The following is a 22,248-nucleotide window of genomic DNA, read 5'->3' as shown; positions in this document are numbered from 1 at the left end:
AAAACAAAACATAGCATAGTATAACAAAACATAGCATAACATAACAAAACATAGCAGAACAAAACATAGCAGAACATAACAAAACATACCATAACATAACATAAAACAAAGCATAGCATAACAAAACATAGCAAAACAAATCATAACAAAACATAGCATAGCAAAACAAAACATAGCATACATAACAAAACATAGCATTGCAAAGCATAGCAAAACATAGCATAGCATAACAAAACACAACAAAACATAACATAGAATAACAAAACACAATATAGCATAGCATAACAAAACAAAGCATAGCATAACAAAGCATAGCATAACAAAACATAGCATAGCATAACAAAACAAAGCATAGGATAGCAAAACTAAACATAGCATATCATAACAAAACAAAGCATAGGATAGCAAAACAAAACATAGCATAGCATAATATAACAATAATAGCATAACAAAACACAACACATAGCATAACAAAACATAGCATAGCTTAACAAAACACAACAAAACATAGCATAGCAAAACAAAACATATAATAGCATAGCAAAACATAGCATACCAAACACAAAAAACATAGCATAACAAAACATAGCATAGCAAAACAAAGCATAGCATAATAAAACACAAAAAAAATAGCATAGCATAACAAAACATACAATAGCATAACAAAGCATAGCAAAACATAGCATAGAATAACAAAACATAGCCTAGCATAACAAAACACAGCTTAGCATAGCATAACAATTCAAAGCATAGGATAGCAAAACATTGCATAGCATAACAAAACAAAACATAGGATAGCAAAATAAAACATAGCATAGCATGCAACATCACTCCGCACTACCACAGCATCACTCAGGGGCACCACAACATCACTATGCGCTACCACAGCATCACTGAACGCCACAGCATCACTCGTTCGCCATCACAATATCACTTAGCGCCACAACAGCATCAATCTGTGCAACCATTCAACGACACCTGGTTCAAATATTTTCTCTCAATGTTACAAGCTTTATTACACATGTAACAAAAAGATGTTAATATTTCACTTCTGTTCTTGGATTTTCGTCACAATAAAATACACTGAACATAATCTCCACAAAAGTTATTTACAAAACTTTAAGCTATTGCCATTATAAATTACAATAACTTTTATTTAAGTATTAATTATTGGAAAAAAAATAAAAGCCATTGTTATTTGTAATATCAATACATGTAAGTTACGTAAATACAACACATTGCATTACAAATGCTATAGGTGTCACATTTGCCAAAGTTATAACTATTGGCATTGTAAATGACAAAGCTATTAATTTCGCTATTTTCAAAAACAAAACATAAATAAAAAATGTGTCATTTACAATACCAAAAGCTCAAACTTTCCTATTGCAAGACCTATTGCATTGCAAATGCTTGTTTACACATTGATAGCAGATTATATTGGGCATACAGTGGGCTGTATGTATCCATTTACAAGTCATATTTAACATATATTTACTGCACATTATTTTCAATGAGAATTATGGACTAAAAGCATGCGTTAATGTTTATTGTAAAAGGGATTTCCCCAGGGGTGTATCATTGGGGCACCAGGTAGAGTGGCACAGGGATCCTGGGGTGGGAGGGCCCCACTACAGCCGTATTATGGCTGTCCTACAGCGTGCTTGCTGCCGCTCTTTCACCCGCACTCATAGAACGGTAACCCACAGTGCCCTAAAGGTGCTCTCTTCCTTCCCTACAGATGAGGCAAGGAGCGTTCCTAGTGAATACCGCCTGCGGGGGGCTTGTGGATGAAAAAGCCCTGGCTCAAGCCTTGAAGGAGGGCAGGATCCGAGGAGCGGCCCTTGATGTCCATGAATCAGAGCCTTTCAGGTAAGCTGTCTGGAGGAGAGAGGACCAGGAGGGAGGGAACATGCAATTTGTCTGCATCCATTTAATTGTCAATTCATTTGGTCGTGGTATTTCCGTGTGGACCACAATTTCATAGTAGATCATTTCATCGTTAGCATTTCAATGTAAGTAATACAGTGAAAAATGCATAAGTCAGATTGGAAAAAAGTACTCAGCAGGGAAGGCAAGATGGCCGACGCTGGATTGCTGTGAGCAGTCGCACTTTTCCCCTCTCCAGCCTAAGGAAGAGTAGCAGAATGTACAGCTGGAATCCATGGTCTTCCTAGTCTCTTCTGAATGGCACTGATATGGCTGGTACAGGATGAGCCAGAGCTTTTAAAATCAAGTTACTCAGGGTCAATAGCTAAGCAAGTTTATTACTGCTATCGTGCCTTCAACTGTCTGAAGAAAGGTGCCAAAATCCTGATGAGTACAATCGCGCTAAGGATTAAAAGGAAAACCCTGTTACAGCAGGCTGAAGCTCAAGTGCAGGAGTCTTCGATGTCTACAATGCCCACAAAAATGACGAAAAGTGAAAGGCAAGAGAAGCAAGAGAAGCAAGGAATGCAGAGAGAAAAAGATAAGAAGGACAAGAAGACGCCGAGTGGACCGAGTGATTTAACAGGGAATACAACTGGGATGAGTAAAGCTTCACGCAATCCAGGCGCCAATCTGGGTGCTATCCCTAAAACAGGGGTCGTGGTCGGAGGAAAAAAGAAACCCGATCAGAAATGCAGCAGCTCTGATGAGCACACTCTTCGCGCAAGCAATGTTATTAAAACCGGCAGGCAACAAGACAAATGGAAAGGTAAAGATACATTGTTGCGGCAGCCGACCGTGACTGAAGCTTTCTCCCCGAGATCCCTCCAGCGCATGGACGGTGTGCAGGACCCAAGAGGAAAACGGGGAAGTGTTAGCAGCAGCGGAATCAGCGGACTCACGGGACCCGAGGAAAACAGTGGAAAACCGGACGCTCAGGAGAGCGTCCTCGAGGACGCTGTCGACGCTACTGCAGGGGTTGCTAGGCAACGCCTGAATCACGGTCTCGGCGGCAAGACAGAGCTCTGTGAGGAGACCAGTGCTACTGACACAGCGGTGATAGTGGCAGAGGGGCAAACACGACCAGAGAAGCTGCAGCAACTCGAAGGAAAGATGCAGCCAGAAGGTAATAACGTTGCTACTGTTGCTACTGTTACTGAGACTGAGACTGGAGAAGGAAAGATGCAGCCAGAAGGTAATAACGCTGTTACTGTTACTGAGACTGAGACTGGAGAATCTATGGGAAACCAAGAAAGCCAAGGCAGGCCCACGGCTGAATTTGGTAATGCAGATATGTTAGGTGCTCTGCTGGTCGTGGAAAATGAAATGAAATTAGCGAGCTTGGAGCCATTGAAAACATGGGGAAGCTCCCTCAGCCTGGCAAGTAAAAATGGTGCTGGTGATGGAGATGGTAAGCTCGAAGGTGGCTCAGCAGAGGGAGATTGTTTTTTCTCAGTGAATGAGGAGACAGATCCTGAACAAACAAGCACTGGTAGCTCAGAGGAGGGTGAACAATCAGATTCAGACTCAGACTTAAGTATTGACAAAGATACCACCCTTAGAAGGAAGTCCTTGCAGCTATCTAGACAGCTGGCAGGGGGGTTTGAGGAGGCCCAGAAGAAGTTATTATGGGATTACTCAGCGACATCGCATTCGTACCTGGAGGTGGATGATAATAACCCAGGTCCTACCCCAGCAGGCTCAGACACAGCGCATCAGTTCCCAGTCGAACTTCTGTTTAATACACTCAAGCAGATGCAAGCGGAGGCTAGGGCAGAAAGCCGTAGAGCAAGACAGGACGCTAAAAAAATTCAAAATACAATGAGGAAAATGAACAAGCTCTATGATGAACTAGCTGAAAGAGTAACAGAGGCTGAAGAGCGGACAGGCAAGCTGGAAGATGAGATGGGCGATTTCAAAACTTTTAAGTCAGATCAAGAAAAACTTTCGGAGGACTTCCAATGGAAGTTGGAAGATTTTGAAAATCGTCAGAGAAGAAATAACATTAGACTTTTGGGTGTGGCAGAAGGGATTGAGGGGCAGGATACAAGACGGTTTGTTGTGAACTTGTTGAAAGGGGCTTTTCCAGAGTCAGATTGGCAGTGGGATAAAGAGGTACAGCGTGCGCATAGATATCCCTTTACATTGAAACAGGGGGCCAGGAAAGATGGACAGGGCTCTTATCCCAGAGCGATCTTGGTAAATGTAGGTAACTTCCTGTTGAGGGAAGAGATTATTGCCAAAGCTAGACCAGATAGCAAGAGGGTATTTGAGGGTACCGCATTCTTTGCTAGGCCCGATTTTTGTCATGTCACGGTGGAGAGGAGGTGGAGGCTCAGACAGCTGATCGCACCATTTCAGGCATTAGGGTCAGAGGCATACCTCCTTTTTCCTGCTAAATTGAAAGTTGTAACGAAGGGGAAAATTAGAGTGTTCATTTCCGAAATTAAAGCACAGCAGTTCATTGAAGAGCTGAAGAATAGGAAGGGGGCTTAAGCTGATGACTAGGATATGATAGTTGGGGTTTCACTGTAAGCACAGATTGGGTAAATGATAAGGGGAACCATGGACTCAGCTAGTGATGAGATTAGGCTGAGAGGGGAAGCGACTGACGCAATTCAAAAGCGGCCACACATAGGTCTGTTGACCTATTTGCCTGTGGAGGGGGGGGGGGGAGACCGGGGTGGGAACTGTGGAGAGAGGGGGGCGGGAGGGGGAAGGGGGGAAAAAGAAGTACAGTTGCACGATACACAATGTTTGACTCAGCACGATTACACATCCTACATATTCCAGAGTATGTGGTACATAAAAAATTCAGTTTTTCATATAAGGAAATTGTGGAAGTATGATGACGTGTAGAATTGCCTCAATTAATGTTTGTGGTCTTAACTGTGTTAACAAGAGGTTGAGGGTGGCAGCGCTGCTAAAATCTTTGAGATTGGACTTGGTGTGTTTACAAGAGACACATATTGAAGGTACAAGAGGCTATCTAATGGAACAGCTTGGCTATAGGTTATTGGCCAACACTAAACAAGGGACAAAAACAAGAGGAGTAGCAGTTTTGGTAAAGACTAGGGAGATAACAGTTAAAAGAAAGAAAGAAGATCAGTGGGGAAGATGGGTCATACTTGAAATCTGTTTTAAAGGGAAGACTTTTACACTGACGTCAATCTATGGTTCTACTGAGGATGATCCTGATGTTTTACAATATTTGGATATTGAATTAGCTCAATGGCCAGAGCCAATAGTATGTTGCGGAGATTTAAACATACATGTTCCAGATGGCTCTTGCTTGCAGACGGGTGGACATTATGGGGGTAGGAAGAAGAAAGTATATAAGGCTCTAGTAGATCTGGTGACACATAATTCCCTGGTAGATCCTTGGATTAATTCACAACAACAGGTAGATGGTAGCACATTCTTCTCGGCCCCGCATAGGACTTTGGTTAGGTTGGATTACTTTTTAATTTCTAGGACAATACTCCAGGATGTCCAAATTGAGAAACAACCTCGGATAATATCAGATCACAGCCCGTTGATTTTAACTTTTAAACTAGGACAGGGTCAGAAAATTAGATCACAATGGACATTCGAAAGATCATTACTAACAGATGACGCATACAGAGGTCACATGGAAAAATGGATAAAATTCTATTGGGAAATTAATAGAGGATCTGCCAGGTCAGGTATCGTCTGGGACGCTTTCAAGGCGGGAGTAAGGGGGGAGACAGTTAGTTTTGTCCTAACAAGACAGAAGAAGGAGAGAGCAAGATTGGAGGAGGTAAGATTGAGATTGATAAAAGAGGAAGAAGATCTTGCTATGGCCTTAATACAGAATGTTCCAGTGGAATCACATTTGTATAGGATTATAGCTGTGAAAGCAGAAGCAGTAGAATGTATTGCAGAGAAAGAGGCAATTAACTATTTGTCCAAAAAGGAGAGCGCATATGAATTAAGTGAGAAGGTAGGACATATATTGGCGGTCCGCACGAGACAGAGACTTGCTACTTCGGATATTAAAGAAATTAAGGATAGACAGGGTAACTTGGTAAGCGAGACAGAACAAGTGAGAGAGGTTTTTAGGGAGTACTACGCATCCCTCTATACCCCAGAGAAGGAAGAGAGCTTTACAGATATTGAGAGGTATTTAAGGGGAGTTGAGACCTGTAAATTGTCTGAAAATGGAAGAGAAGAACTTGAGACGGCAATACAATTAGATGAGTTTAATACAGCATTGAATAGTTTACCATCAGGCAAAGCTGCAGGGCCGGACTTGATTCCGGTGGAGTTTTATAAAGTATTTAAGGATGTATTGCTTAATGATATGTTTAATATTATGATTTCAGCACAAAAAGGTGATGGGTCTCCCCCATCCTGGGGAGGGGCAGATATTATTGTAATCCTTAAAAAAGGGAAAGACCCAAAAAATACCGGATCTTATAGACCGATCACATTGATGAATGCTGACGTCAAGGTCTACTCTAAAATATTAGCTACAAGGCTGTCAGGGGTTATTGAGAGTTTGGTAAGCCCCGTCCAACACGGATTTATACCTGGCAAAGGGACAACGCAGCATACCAGGACGGTTCTAACTATGTTCGACGCTGCAGGTGGCCTGGGAGACCCTATGGCAGCACTCTTCTTAGACGCCGAGAAGGCATTCGATAGGGTCTCATGGAAGTATTTATGGCAAACTATGAGGTGGTCGGGGATAGGCGAGGGCTTTATTAGGGCTATACAGGGGTTATATATTGATCCTATAGTCAGAATCAGAGTTAATCGAGGATATTCAGCAGATGTCATTATAGGAAGGGGGACAAGACAGGGGTGTCCATCATCCCCACTGTTATTTGCCCTGTATTTAGAACCATTGCTCCACAGATTAGAAGGCAATCCTTTGATCACGCCAGTTAGATTGAATGGGTGCGTTGTCAAATCCCTAGCCTACGCAGACGATGTGGCAATTCTCACCTCTGACCCTCATATGTCAATTGGTCAAGTTGAACGGGAAGCGGAGTTATTTGGGCAAATCTCTGGGTATAGTCTTAATAAAGCAAAGACTCAGATTGTAGAAAATGGATATTCTAATTGTAATGATCCGCGTGTGGTTACTTCGGCAGTTTATTTAGGGGTGGCTATTTCGGCAGACATTGATAATGTTGTGGGAATTAATATCGCCCCCCTATTGGCAAAAGTCAAAAATGACCTGGAAAGGCTCAACAATTTACATTTGTCTCTTGTAGGAACTACAAATGTTATCAAAATGCTAATCCTTCCTAAGTTCCTTTATTTTTTCAGAGCCATCCCCCTTTTTTTTGAGAATAAGTGGTTTAACTCATTAGAGATTATTTTGAATAAATTCATATGGGCGCAAGGTAAGACGAGAAGGGCTTATAGATTTATGGCTTTGCCGAGAGAAAAAGGGGGGTGGGGAGTGCCTGATTTCAGGATGTACTATCTTGCTGCTGCCCTGCAGTATATGCAGGGGTTAATTGGGGGAGGTGGCAAGACACAAAAAGTTACAAGTATGTTGACAGAAATTTATAAGGCTGTTCTGGGTGAAGAAGCTGAAAATTGTTTTTTAAATTGTACGGAGTATGGGTACTACAAAAGGACCAGGTTTAAAACACTAAATGCTGCTCTTAGACTCTGGAATGTTTTTCTAAAGAAATCAGGCCTTGGTAGGTTTAACAGATATGTCAGATTGTACAAGAATAGGTCATTACCCGCAGCAATTTTTGCTGATAGTACAATGGCTGGCTGGGCTGAAAGGGGAATTGGTCAGATTGGGGACCTCAGAGGGAGTGAAGCGATGTTACAGTTCACAGATCTAGTGACGAAATTCGCCATTGATAGGAGATCTTTTTTTAAATATCTCCAGGTTAGGAGCTTTTTGGGTAATAAACAGGGAGGACCTGCAGGATTCCAGAGTAATGAAATCTTAGAGAAAATACAAATCTCTGGAGATTGTACAATTAGGAGCCTGTATGCATGCCTGGTGAAAGGAAAAGTAGATGATATGGAGAAATTTAGTAACAAATGGGCATCTAAACTGAGTATTCCAAAAGAATTATTTCAAGAGTCACTTGAGCTTGCGCGTACGGTTCTATGTTCGGCACCTTTACAATCACAGCATTATAAAACTTTGTACTTCTTATACTTTACCCCAGCTAGAATAGCTAAATGGGGAGGAACTACGGGCACTACTTGTTCAAGGTGCAATCATCCAGAGGCGGATATAATACATGTCTTTGCTACTTGTCCACAGCTGTACACACTGATTGAAAATGTTGAACGATTTTTAATTAGGTCATTGAAGTTACGTATAACCCTCACACCATCAGTATTATTGTTGGGGATGGATCAGGATGGAGATATAATACATAAAGAATTTATCTTTGTGGCTGCTGCAGTTTATAGACTGACTATAGCTAGAGCATGGTTAGATAAAAATCCACCTACCATGCAAACCTGGTTGGCTAATTTGTTGGCAGCCTATAATTTGGAGAAGCCTATTTATTCCAGAAAAGGGATAAGAGGTAAAATGAGAGGATTAAAAATATGGGAACCCATAACTAGATGGAAAGAGAATATTGGGCCTCAGTAGGTCTAAGGACTATTCCTTTGTGCTTTTTGGCTTTTCGCTGTCGTGTTCCTATGTTTTACTTTACAGGCAAATAATATGAAATGTAGTATACGAAATGTATAAATGTATGATGTGTAAACTGTGCAAATTATGGAAATAAAAATTTTTTTTAAAAAAAAATAAAAAAAAAAAAAAAAGAAAAATGCATAAGTCAAACCTTATGGATAATATTTTATACGGTCGGGTTAAGGCTTAATGGTAAAGGTTTAAAAGTAAGGATTAAGTGTAATAGTTAGGAGCCAGAGATAAGGTTAAGCTGTTCAATGGTGTAAGGTGGTAAGGGCAAATAGGTATTGGTGTAAAGTAAAGAGGCTTATGGTAAGGGGTTGAGAGTAAGGGTAAGGGTAATGTAAGAGAGTTAAGGTATTGGTTTACTGGAAGAGGTTAGGATATGGGGGTTAAGAGTTAAAGGTTTTGGGGGAAGGATAAGAGGGTAACAGAAGGTAAGGAAGCAAGAGTTTAAAGTGTACAGGAATGGGAGTAGGAGTATAAGACTTTAAAAGTAAGATCATTAGAGGGTTTGGGTAAGGAACATGTGTAAAGGGCTATGGGTGTAAAGGTAAGGGAGAAATAATTAAGGTTCCAGGGTTAGCGCTAATGGTTGGGAATTAAAGGGGGAGAAGTAAGAGGTTAAAGGTGTAAAGGTAAGGGGTTATGGCTAACCAGTTAAGGGTAAGAGAGTTAAGCGTTTTAAAGGGTTAATTATGTATTACAATGGGGTAAAGTAAAAGTCACAAAGTAATGATGAGATGATGAAATGGTTAAAAAAAGGATTATCTTCAGACTGACAAGGAAACAGTAAACAATGGTAAAGCTGTAATGAGCTGGTGGGCAAAAAAGAGCAAGCGAGGAAACAGTATATGTCCAAATGGAGAGCGGTCTAGGAATAGGGCAGAGGCGTGAAGCGTGGTATGAGACTGTAAGAGCTGGGAAGAAGATTTAAAGACCGGATTTAATGGGGCTTCTAAAGAAAGACGTCTACTAATGTTGACCTTAGTTGCGCTTCTATTGCAGTATTTACTGCAGCTTTTATTGCAGCTCTTGATGTGCTCTTGGTGCAACTTCCATAGAAACTTTCAAACGCAGCTCCATGCATCAGTTACTGCATGCAGTTGGAAGAAACATTGTGTTAGTGCTTAATGCAGCTCTTAGTGCAGCTCTCAATATTTAGTGCAACTCATAGAACATCTCTTAGTGCTGCTCAATGCGCTATTACTACATTTCTTAGAACATCTCTTAACACAACTCTTAGCGCAATTCGCAATGCATCTCATTATGCAGCCCCTAGTTTACCACTTACTGAGCAGTTGATTTGGTGTGTAGCATAGGTCTAACTGCAGTTGGGGTACAATTCTTGGTGCCGCTCTCAATCCCTCACTCCATGTCATTTTTAATCCAGCTCTTAATGCAGCAGACAATCCTCGTAGTGCAGTTTCTAATGGTGTTCCTGTTGCAGCTCTCAGGGCTGGTCTTGCTCCAGCTCTCTTCAAAGCCCTAAGTGCAGCTTTTAATGTAGCGCTCAGCACAGCTATTCTGTGCCTCCTATGTTAGCGCTCCACGGAGCTCGTAACAGCTCTTTCGGCCCCTGTTGGTGCTGCTCCCACTGTAATAACACTCTCGAGCAGGGGTCTTAATGAAAAGTTGAAGGGCCTGAATCCACATTTGTCGGATTGAAGGTACTACTCATCACACCCAATAAAATCTGATTCCACGGAGTTAGGAATTTATCAGATTAGATTAATAGCACGTATTATGAACTTTTGGGAAATAATGTGGATTTTCGTGATTACTGCACCAAAATCCCTGTCTCGGTAAAGACAATACTCGTTTTCTTTGTTAAATTCTTTGGGGCAGATTTACAAACAACTGACGCATCTGCAGAGATGCGCCAGTTTCCTTGCTTCAGCGCTGAATGTCCATGCGCCACTATGGATGCGCTGTATGTACAGTACGGTACTCAATGGCGTGAGGATTACCATATAAGTCAGATATTCTGATGCATCCTTTGGCGCGAAAGTGACGCATTGCTGGAGTTGCTCATGAAAGTGATGCAACTCCAGCAATGCGCCACAACAGATGGATGAGTGCCATTCAAAAATCCATACGTCATTCCTTACGCCTGGTCGGCGTAGGGATTTGGATGCAGTGAAGGCGTAGAGTGACGCAGTGAAATCTTGTAGATTTCACTGCATCAGTTCTACATGGCTTTTTGCGTGGGAACGCCCACCCTGCATACATTAAACCTAATGTAGGTATAATGTGACGCAGGGCTTTACAACGTGACGCATCTCCCTAGATGCGTCCTGTTGTAAATTGCCCGCATTTTTTTTACGCCGTTGCTGCATCACAAAGTGTTGCAACGGCAGCGCAAAAGTGTCGCAAGGGGCTTGTAAATCTGCCCCTTAAATTGCAGCAAGTTTGACATATCAAAATGTAAGGAACTGTGAGGTATTTAATCCATGTGGTGATTACCAAGTGCGGTAAATACCATGTAACTCGGAATCCTGACTCCTGCGCAAATAGTTTTTTTTGCCGGGGTCAAAAAACTCTGACAAACTCACAATCAGGACTAAAGAATAATATCTGTTGAATAGGCTGAGGTTTATTTTATAAACCATAACTCTTTGTAAATGGCAGGTTGCAGCCAGCATGATAACCCCTGATAATACAATTTATACAGAGGGGGTTAAAGAATGGCATATCCATGGACCACTGTATAAGGGGTTGTAAAAGCGAACTAACTCACAACCTCTCCAATCTTCCCTAATGACCCAAGAAATGTTTGCATTAAAAATATGGGAGCATATTACCAAGGGGGGCAATAGGCAATTATCGCCGGTTTAGCGGACGTTTTTGGCCGCTAAAAGGCGATAATTATATCGCTCTATTAGCAAGCTGTCGCTAACTGATGTTAGCGACAGCTTTTAGGCGATAGAGAGAGGTTTGGGGCCCGCTTTGCATGTCAGCGATATTTATCGCTAATGACATGCAAAGTGGGCGTACCCAACCTGTTAGCGACTGGAAGCAGTCGCTAACGTCGCTATTGCCTATTAGCAAGGCAGGCGTAGCGATGGAAATAGTCCCGCTATCGCCAAAAACCAACGCCTGCTCAGACCAGTTCTTAGCCATGTTATCCAATGGGAGGTGGATAACATGGCTAAGAGCATTTCAACGCTAATGCGTGAATATCGCTGTATTTTCAGCGATATTTACGCATTTCGCCGCTATCGCTGGATATTTTAGCACAATGGAGAAAAACGTTGCTAATAGCATGTTTTCTCCGCTAACATATCCAGCGATAGGCAGCGATAAAAACATCGCCGCTAAGCCTATTTAGCGATAAATATTGCTACTTGTTGTTAATATGCCCCATGGATAGTATGGGCAATGCATGTTTTATTGTAGGAACTGGACTGCTGATGAGCAGAGTTGTATTCATTTAGATCTCGTTTGTATCTTTAGTTTCACCCAAGGTCCACTGAAAGATGCACCTAATTTGATCTGCACTCCGCACACTGCATGGTACAGCGAGCAGGCATCCCTGGAGATGAGGGAGGCTGCAGCCACCGAGATCCGAAGAGCACTAGCAGGTAGGACACAAAATGTACTTTCAACTTCCCACCAGCAGAGAGCGCCAAAGATTCCAGCATACAGCCTCAGCCTGGAACCACCAGAGAGCCACGGCGTAGGCATATCCCCCCTGCATATTGCTTGTTTTGTAGAATCTGGTCGCTGCCACCGCTAATCTTGTGCTCCACACCCTGCTCTTTTCTTGTTCCATGCCTCTGTGTCTTTTTCCGCAAGTTGCTCATCTACTACCTCCTCTTCGTGCCATCTTTGATGCCAGTTTTAAAGTTGTATTTCTGCTTGTCGCAGCTGCAGCTTCGTTTCACTGTATCGCAACAGGTTGTTATTGAAAGATCAATGTACAGAGCCACGAGTCTGTGCTAAAACGAAAGGATAAAACACCGTTTCTGTTTGTTGCTTTTCTGTCTCCAGACCGTATTGTGTTTTTGCACAGAGACTGCCAGAGTAAGGCCTTCTCCCTGTACTTGTACAGAGGGGGCAGTTACACCTGTGCTTGGCTAAAATGACTCTGAGTCCCCCCCTCTGCCCTCCTCCCTCCCTTTAGCTTTGACTAGCCCCTACGCTTCCTTGGTGTTCAATGAAACCAGGATCCGACCAGAATACCCCGTCACACTCTCTTCCTTCTAGAGATGAGGCAGTCGTCATGCTGCATTTTCTGGATTCAGCTTGAATTCACTGATTTCAAATCGCTGAAAAGTATATAAGGATAACGTACCCCATGCTGTGCGTCCTTTGAACCGGAGACTCTTCTAATTCCATCGAGGGCTGATTATCCATTCGGTAAACGCTTGGCTATCCAAGAATGTTAGAGGGTAGATGTACTGAGGTTTTGCACAGGCACACATGTGGTGCAACATCCTGCAAACCCTAGCGCCTTTTTACTATACTTTATAAAGCCTTTGAGTGAAGCTAAAATTTGCAATGCAGTGTGCGCCCATGCAAGCATGAGTAAACCTGTCACTAGGTTTCTACTCTCCCCAGCTTCCACTAGTATCCCAAGCAGACTAGGCATGTAATAAAATTAAACCCATAGGGGCTTATTTACAAGCATTTGCGTCACTTTTGCGCTGCCAATGCGCCACTTTTTGTGACGCAACAGCAGGGTAAAAAAATGCACCATGTTGCGTCCTATTTACAAAGTGACTCATCTAGGTAGATGCGTCACTTTGTAAACCCCTGCGCCACATTATACCTGCGCCAGGTATAATGTATGCAGGGTGGGCCTTTTGACGCAAGTAAGCCTCGTAGAAGTCAAGCAGTGAAATCTATGAAATTTCACTGCATCACTTCTAGGACGCAAATGCGTCAATATCTTACGCCTGCTTCACAACAGGCGTACGACTGACGCAGGCACATTTGAAATGGGACTTGCCCATGTGAAATGAATCATTGATGTAGTTGCGTCACTTTTGTGACACACTACAGATACGTCAGAAATACTGACGTATCTGTAACTCCTTGCGACATGATGCATCATACAGTAAATATGATGCATCCAGCATGTCGCAAGGAGGGCGCAATGAAAAGTGACGCATCGCTGTTTACACACAGCGATGCGTCACTGCTCCGCCTTAGACAATGCTAAAAACCGCCCCAAAGACCTCTTTAACATCATTAGGAGCCAACCATCTACACGGATGACATCCAACATAGTGGCGTCCAAAGATCATTACGACAATTTTGCCAGCTTTTCCAACGAAAAAATCGCCAAAATTGATCTCTCTCTCAGCACAAATCCCTCCACTCCCACGGAGACCATGACGCCAGCAACAAAGGGCATCATCCCAGTGAACACACTTACTTTCTAGTCCTCCTTCCGCCCCATCCAAGAAGAAGAGATAGTCAATCTGATCACCTCAACTAAACCCTCATCCCATTCCCTAGATCAGCTGCCCACGAGCCTGTCTAAAGACCTGAAAGTTACCCTAGCCCCAATTAGGTGCAAGATCGTCAATAGCTCACTGAGCTCGGGAATCATTCCAGATTGCCTCAAAGTAGGGCAAGTCACGCCGCTACTAAAAAAACCTGGGCTGGACACTGAGGACATGAACAACTTTAGACCAGTATCGAACCTTCCTCTTTTATCCAAAACTCTAGAAAGATATGTTCTTTCATAGATAACCCAATACCTAGAGAATATCAAGCTACTAGACACACACCAATCAGGATTCAGAAAGGGATGCAGCACCGAAACCGCAATCTTAAATGTCTTAGACGATCTTCACAAGTCACTTGACTCAGACGAATGCAGCCTTCTCATTCTCCTAGATATATCAGCCGCGTTTGACACAGTTGATCACATCCTGCTCCTCAAAGTCCTCCATGAAAGAGCGGGCATTGAAATGACTGTACTAAAATGGTTCTCCTCTTTTCTTCACAACCGCACGCAAAGAATAAAAATCAATAACATTGAGTCTGACCCCCTTCCCGCAGAGGAGTTCAACAAGGGTCAGTACTCTCTCCACAACTTTTCAACATCTACATAGAACCCCTCACCATACTTCCCAGGAACTCCAACATCCCCTTCCACCTCTATGCGGACGACACACAACTTTATCTGGAAACCACCTTGATTAAAGACATACACAGATTAAATGTCACGCTCAAACAGGTCCAACATTGGCTCTCAGTGAACCACCTTAAACTCAACCAAGAGAAAACAGAAGTTCTCCAAATCTCTAACAGAGACAAAAACCCTCAAATCGAAGAATGGCTCAAAACCATAGACGCCCTCAATGGTGCCCTTGCGCCAACGGACTCGGTGAAATCTCTAGGCGTTACCCTTGACCAAAAACTGGACATGAAAAAACACATCTCAAAAGCCGCCAAAAGTGGTTCCTAAATCTGAAACTGCTATACAAAATAAAACCCTTCCTCCCCCCGAAAGATCTTAAACAGGCCACACAGTCACTGGTGCTCTCCAGAATTGACTATGGAATCGCAGCCCTGACTGGGACAGTAAAATCTCACCTAGCTTCCCTGACCACTACCCTCAATGCCGCAGCAAGAATGGTCACAGGAACTAAGAAATTCGAGCACATTTCTCTGGCACTCAAGAAACTTAAGTGGCTCCCTATAGATCAACGAGACAGCTTCCGTACAGCCTGTCTCACACACAAAGCACTGGACACAGGTAAACCAGAATACCTGGCCGCCAAACTCAAAAGGGCCGGTCAGTCCAGGAACCTCAGAAGTTCAAACATGCTTCTACTCATCCCACTGAAATCACGGAAACACAAAACCGCAAATAAATCCTTCACGGAAATGCTCCTAAGATCTGGAACTCCATCCCCTCCACATCAGAACGACCGCCTCCTTCCCGAAATTCAAGATACTACTCAAAGCCCTCTTCCTAGAGCTCTCTCGAACGGAACGAGAAATCCACAAGGTACTTTGAGAAGGGCAACTAACTCCTCTTCCTGAAACCCCTCAGCCTGAAGATCTGTATTGTAACTTTGTCTATAATGCTCTTGAGTTGGTAAATTGCAGATTTTTTGTCTTTGCCAATAATTGCTCCTAACTGTATCTGTTGTGAAGCGCTCTGATACCCTCTTGTCCAGCTAGCGCTATACAAAACTTCAAATAAAATACATGAGGCCCATATAACTTACATATCCCTGACACCCCACATTCCCATAACCTTATGGGCAAGTGACGTCCACACCCATATCTCCAAGGCCTCCCCATCAGAAAAATAGATTTTACTTTCCACTACTTATTATTTCATCAGACTTGAATGAGTTGGTAGATAACATATTTTTACCCATGACTGGCCCTGGCTTTGTTATGTGGGTCTTGCTAGCCACTGTTTAGACAATGTGTTAGTGACTTGTGCACAAGTCTCACCCTCTAGATTGGAGACTTGGGCCTCATTATCTACGTTGTAAGTTAATTCTAACTATGTCTCACCCTCTGGATTACAGACAGGTCTTGCTAGGCGCCATGTCAGTCACCTCTGCCCAAGCCACTCTCAGGATTCTAGGCATATTTTGCACATGGCCCTTTATAAGTTACTTGCACAAAGTCTCACCCTCTGAAGTTTAGACATGGCTTTTCTGAGCACTACTTGGATCAGTTCAGACCCAGTTCTCACCGCACACTGCATTGTTCTCTTGGGTCTAAGTCTCACTCTGTCCATGTCAGACGGTGGTCTCATTAGGGGCTGCATCTGCACTCCTGGCTCCAACTCACCCTCTGGATTTCAGCCATGGGTTTCATAAAGGTCTTTGCTTGTAGCTAACACTACTCTCTGATTTACAGGTCGCATCCCTGAGAACCTCAGGAACTGTGTGAACAAGGAATTCCTGATGAGTACCGCTCAGTGGGCTCATGTGGACCAGCAAGCAATGCACCAAGAGATCAACAGCATCGCCTACAGGTAAGAAAAAGACAAGCAACCACAAATCATGTGTTCTGTAAAACACCATCCTCTAGACCCCACTCTGCAGACAATCAGAGGCGGCATCTCCGTCCTTTCCAGTGCATATCTTGAGCCGTTGGGGGCCACTGGCAGTCATTTTTGGGGTCTGACACTTATTTTTCTGCATCAAATATTAACCAAGAACAAGAGAGGAAAAGAGACACAATGAGGAAAGACGGAGGAAGAGAAATTCAGAAAATCCATTACATAGAAATAAGGATTGGAGTGCCTTCCTCCTGAAACCCTACCTTTAGCTCACAGATGAAGGCCGCTACTCCGTCTTCCCTCACTCCTACTTTGCACCTACAAGACGAGTAATGCACAACCCCTGTCTCACCACTCTCCACTGTGCATGCATAGGTCATGGGAGCTTCTCCCTCCTCTCATGCCACCCCTACTATGCACAAAGTGATGGAGGTGAGCACCCCTTGTCACCACTCATACCATATAGTTAGCACGTAGCATCTCACACCTTACATCTTACCGTCCTCAAACACACAGAGGTGATAAAGCAGCTCCCTTCTCTTACCTCACCCTAAGTCTGTATAAATAGGCTGAGTAGTGGCATGGGGCACTTTCCGAGGAATTCTGCAGAAATGCACATGCATAGGCATTGACATATGCAGTACGGAGGGTAAAAAAGGAGCATCTATTGGTGTCTGTGTCCTGGTCCCCTAAATTGAGCTCTAAAGATGAAGTCTTTTGTAGGATTTCACAGCTAGAGTCTGCAGACTTTCACTCTCGCAACATGCAAATCTTAAATACAGAAATTGATTAAGTCAATTCATCTGGGGCTGTATTACATACTATACCCCGGGCCCGCAACATGTGTCCACAACCGTTTTCTGTACCCCAGGGCACTTTGGGATTACAGAAGGAGCTGTATATGCTTGTGCAGCCCCTTCTGTATTACAGATAGTGCTGGTGCACATATAGCTCTGGTGCTATCTTAATGGGGTGTTTCCTCATTTGTATGGGGTACTGGCCCCATGCAAATGAGGAAACCCGTTGCCACTGCACCTGCTCCATAGTATGAACATGAGAGCAGAGGCTGATGCATCGATTTGCGCTTCATTGCGTTAATCAGAATTTATCAAGTCACTCAGGGCCACGCAAGGTGGCCTTGCAAAACTTACGTTTTGCATCACCCTGCGCCCCCCTTGCAAGGCGTAAGGGAGACGCAAAACATACATACATATGCTGCTTAGTGTATATAACTAATGGGACCAGAGACAGGCTTGGATTGACATAGGCAACAAACAGATGTGCAGCACAGCCAGGGCATCAGATAAGGATACAGGTGTGGCAGCTAGTGAGAGGCTGGAATGAGGTGTGCTACAGACTGAGGCATTTGAAGCTCAACGAAGGCTTCAACGAGAAGTAACAGAAACTGAGGCATTGGATCCCAATGAAGACATCAAATTACAAGTATCATGGACTGAGGCCTTGGAATGAAGTCTGCTGCAGACAGAGGGAGGTGACTCCCACGAATGTACTACAATGAGAGGAGTATCAGAAATTGAGGGAGATGACACTGTCCAAGGGCATCAAAGGAAGGGTACCACAAATGGAGACACGTGAATCCAAGCGAGATCTAGAAATAAAGGGTGTCACAGAATGAAGGACATGAACACACCAAATGCATAGAAAAGGTTGACCAGAAACTCTATACATTATTTTGTTTCAAAGACAGTGCCCAGCCACATACTAAGTCATTGTTTGTCTCCTGGTTCTTCTTGTGGGCTACCATGGTCTGTACTGTATTGTTGTAATGTTTCCCTTCCATTTCCGGTTGCTCGCAGGCCTATGACTGTTTCAAGACTCCGTGTGGAAAACCATTAGTCGTCCTTGTGTAAGATTCAACACAATGTTTGTGTGCTGAGTGACGTCATTCACTGCCTCACAGCCCTGTTTGCAGTTTGATGATAGCATCTTAGCCCTTTGCCATTCATTAACTAGTCACCAAATTGTTGTTTGTTCATTGATTTATTTAGCATGCAGTCATTTGATTGTTTCCTTATGCTTTTCATGATTTGTTTCTATCTGTTGTACTTTAATTGCATGCTGTGTGCAGTTGATTAATTGCATCTTTTGTTTGGCTCATTCATTGCATCCTGTGTGCGGTTCATTAATTGCATCCTGTGTGCGGTTCATTACTTGCATCCTGTGTGGGGTTTATTATTTGCATCCTGTGTGCTGCTCATTAATTGCATTCTTTGCTCTGCTCATTCGTTGCATCCTGTGTTTGGCTCATCAATTGCATACTTTTTGTCGCTCATTCATTGCGTCCTGTGTTTGGCTCAGTCATTGCATCCTGTGTGCGGCTCTTCCATTGTATCCTGTATGCGGCTCATTGGATGCATCGCGCATGCATCTCATTGACTGCACCGAGTTCACTATTCATTGATTACCTCCTATGTCATTTCATTAAATCCATCCTTTGAGTTAATTTTTGCCAGCTGTGTGCTGATGATTGTTTTTCTCTTGTCTGCTCTTCATTGATGCCCTCTGTGCGGTGTTTGTTAATGGCAGTTTGTGAGTTTTGCGCAGCTTGTTCATCCTGTATTTAAGTTCCAAGAGGCAGGTTTACTTTTCTTTAATGCAACACGGCAAGGCAACTTTCTGCACTTTGTTGTGTGAAAGGGAAAAGAACATAAATGCTTCATATCAACCAAGATATGGCACACTTCTGGTCTCCCCCAGCGCTGGTGCCCTGTGTGCTGCCTGGCACCACAGCAGGCACCCTTCATCAAGGTGCAAGGCGGCCTGCATTACGGGCAAAAGTGTTTTTGTGAAGGAGAGGATTCCTTCCCGCACAAAAAAATACTCAGGGGCATATTTACAATAATTGGCGCATCCCTGCAAATCAGCAGGGATGCTCCAGTTATTGTGCGCCACAACTCCGCCATCATGAATGCGCCGCATTTACAATGCGGCGCACCATGGTGCAAAAACGGCACAGATGCATGACGCATCTGTGCCGTAAAAGTGACGCATTGCTGGAGTTGCGTCGCAAGCGTGACGCAGCTCCAGCAATGCTCTGGGGGCCCTATCTAGTTAATGCTGCGTCAATCCTTACGCCTGCTTCAAGCAGGCGTAGGGTTTTGACGCAGCATGGGCCTAAAAGTGACTGAGTGAAATCTTGTAGATTTCACTCAGCCACTTTTAGGAGGCGTTCCTGCGCCGGAATGCCCCCCCTGCACAGGAACGCCTACATGTGGCGCAGGGCATTACAACGTGACGCACCTCCCAGATGCGTCACGTTGTAAGTACCCCCGCACCATGGAGCAGGATTTGCGCCGCCGCTGCGTCACAAAAATGACGCAACTGCGCCGTAAATGAGGCGCAAGGGGCTTGTAAATCTGCCCCTTAGTGGCGTATTCCGCTTTCCATGTCTATGCGGCATAATAAACATATTTCACCTTGTTACGCCTCTATCTGGTAGGTGCTCCCTGGCAGGTGCTCCATGTTGGTGCAAACCCAGGTTTGTAAATTTGAGTTTACATCAAAATACAAAGGTAGCTACATAGGAACGGCCATGATGCACACATGTAACACCTACCCAACGCAAAGTAACATAAGGCAGCGCTGTGCACTGCGTTACTTTGTATTTACTAAACGATGCAAAGTAGCTTTGTGTGGCTTAATGTACGCCAAAATGGATTTGCACAACCTACTCATAGTTAGTTATGCTGATTTTGTAAAAGACTTGGATTCTTCATTTGATTTCCTTTATTCATAGTCACAGGTAACAAAATGACGAGTGCAGCAAATAAGAATACCCTCCGAAAGGGGGATTTGTGGAGATCTCAACTCGAAACAGCTTTGAGGTGTAAAACAGTACATTTTATAGCACAATTTCCAGGTATTGAAAGCAGCTCAAAGGAGAGTTCACAAACTAATGGGCCTCTTTTTTTAATACGAACATTTAATTTCATTTTAAGTGAAAGAACATTAACAATGCATACGACATAGTATTCCCAGCATATGCAGAATATCTAACCATTGCCACACGTTTACACACGTGGCAGTATTGCCCCATTATTCCTCCTACCCCATCCTCCAGGTGTGAGCGGTTAATTAGCTGATTATGTCAGTTCCAGTCTGAAATGTGTCAGCCAAAGTCCACAGATCTTATTATGTTTATTCAGGCATACTCTGCTCTGATACACCCCTTACCCTAAATAGGCATATTTGCCCATGCCTCTGTGTCAATCAGAGATCGACGGGTATTGCTGCTCAGCCAATAGCGAGCAATATCTCTTCTCGCAAGCAGGCATCCTATTCCCATAATTTTAGCTGCCTAACCTTTCTTCCCAATGTTGCAATGTTCAATGAAAATTTAATGGGGCATCTCAGTGCTTGTGTAAGAGTAGCTTCTATTGTTTGCCAGCATCTGCTGATGTGTGTACATGACCATACATACCATATGCAGGAAGTCACAATTAGCTCCTTAAATCTACTGCAATGTGTGTCTGAGTTTCCTTTTCCACTTGATTTACTGGTGCATAATAATGTCTATGCAGTATTTTAAAGTGGATTATTGTAGTCGGGCACTTAGTCCTCCTCCTCCTAAATGCCCTTATCTTTATCTCATTTAATATTGAGAGATCGGACAAACATTTTAATATTTGCCATAGTCCCAAGGTGCATCATGTATATAGCAGCTAAAATATATATATTTTAAAGTAGAGCACCCGGTAAAAAAGAAAAACAACAAGATGTATTTCCAAGTTCCATATACCAAATAACAGGCTATGTCAGTTTTCAAATTTCCAATGAAATAGACTCGAGTAGAATTTTTCGCGTGCCTAGTTGCAGATATTGCTGATTTCTAAATGCCATGTGACAGGTGCACAACGTTTACACCAGCACAGAAAACAGATATTTCAAGTTTCCACCTGTCCTTGGGTTTCCTCCAGAGTCCCTAATGTTCTAGTTGGGGTGTATAAGAGGGTCCAGTCTTTTTTAATTTAAAATAACATTTTTATTGAAATAGAAAAAAGAAAAAGTCCAAGGCAATGTCAGAACGGCAGGAGGTCCATATTAAAATAATATAGCATACAACACTGAGATGAAATGATATTCACCATAGCTGACCCAAAGATGAACCAGGGTATCATCTTCTCGCCTGATCGATAAACAATGAGAGTTAGGAGACATGCAGGTATCAATGACACATAAAACAGGTGAAATTGTGCAGTTAGACAATTGTTACAGTAACGAGGGTGTGGGTTCCACATCATTCATCGGTTGATCCAGCAATAAGTCCCTTCCACGTCGTAGTTCTATGGATGGTGAGACACAAATATCAACCCTGTATTTGTACCATTTCCCCCATTTAAGGTCCCATTTCTTGGGGCACCCTCTGTGTTTAAACACCTCTTTCTCAGCAATCATTGCCATATCCATGTCCTTAGCGCAGTCGCACAGGCAAGGGGCCGCCCCCACCTCTGTGCAATATTACTTTTTGCGATGGCCCAGCACATCGAGGCCCATGTTTGTTCAGTCTGTGTAAGGTCAGTGGCCTCCCACACATTGAGAAGGCAAAGCAAGGGGGAGGTTTTCAAGGTCTTACCGCAGACCCTTTCCATTTGTTTCGTAACTCTATCCCAATAATGCCCCATCAGGGGGCAGCCCCATAGAATTGGGACGAATGTGCCAG

General features: G+C 43.4%; 1 protein-coding gene across 2 annotated transcripts in view; it reads left to right on the top strand.

The window, feature by feature from the left end:
* Positions 1-22,248, top strand: part of CTBP2 (C-terminal binding protein 2) — a 161,682-nt gene that overhangs the window by 126,308 nt on the left and 13,126 nt on the right. Inside the window, exons 6-9 of one of the 2 annotated variants that reach the window (XM_086923009.1) lie at positions 1,742-1,872; positions 12,038-12,165; positions 16,424-16,541; positions 18,386-18,435. In XM_086923009.1, the coding sequence (XP_086779135.1) occupies positions 1,742-1,872; positions 12,038-12,165; positions 16,424-16,541; positions 18,386-18,425 (417 nt within the window). In that variant the 3' untranslated portion in view covers positions 18,426-18,435. The remainder of the gene's footprint in view (positions 1-1,741; positions 1,873-12,037; positions 12,166-16,423; positions 16,542-18,385; positions 18,436-22,248) is intronic. The other variant, XM_086923007.1, reaches the window with a different exon arrangement.

Source organism: Lissotriton vulgaris, chromosome 5 (assembly GCF_964263255.1).
Source record: "Lissotriton vulgaris chromosome 5, aLisVul1.2, whole genome shotgun sequence".
NCBI classification, from domain to species: Eukaryota; Metazoa; Chordata; class Amphibia; order Caudata; family Salamandridae; genus Lissotriton; species Lissotriton vulgaris.
Note: the sequence above shows the minus strand (reverse complement) of the source record. Positions and strands in the feature narration are given on the sequence as shown.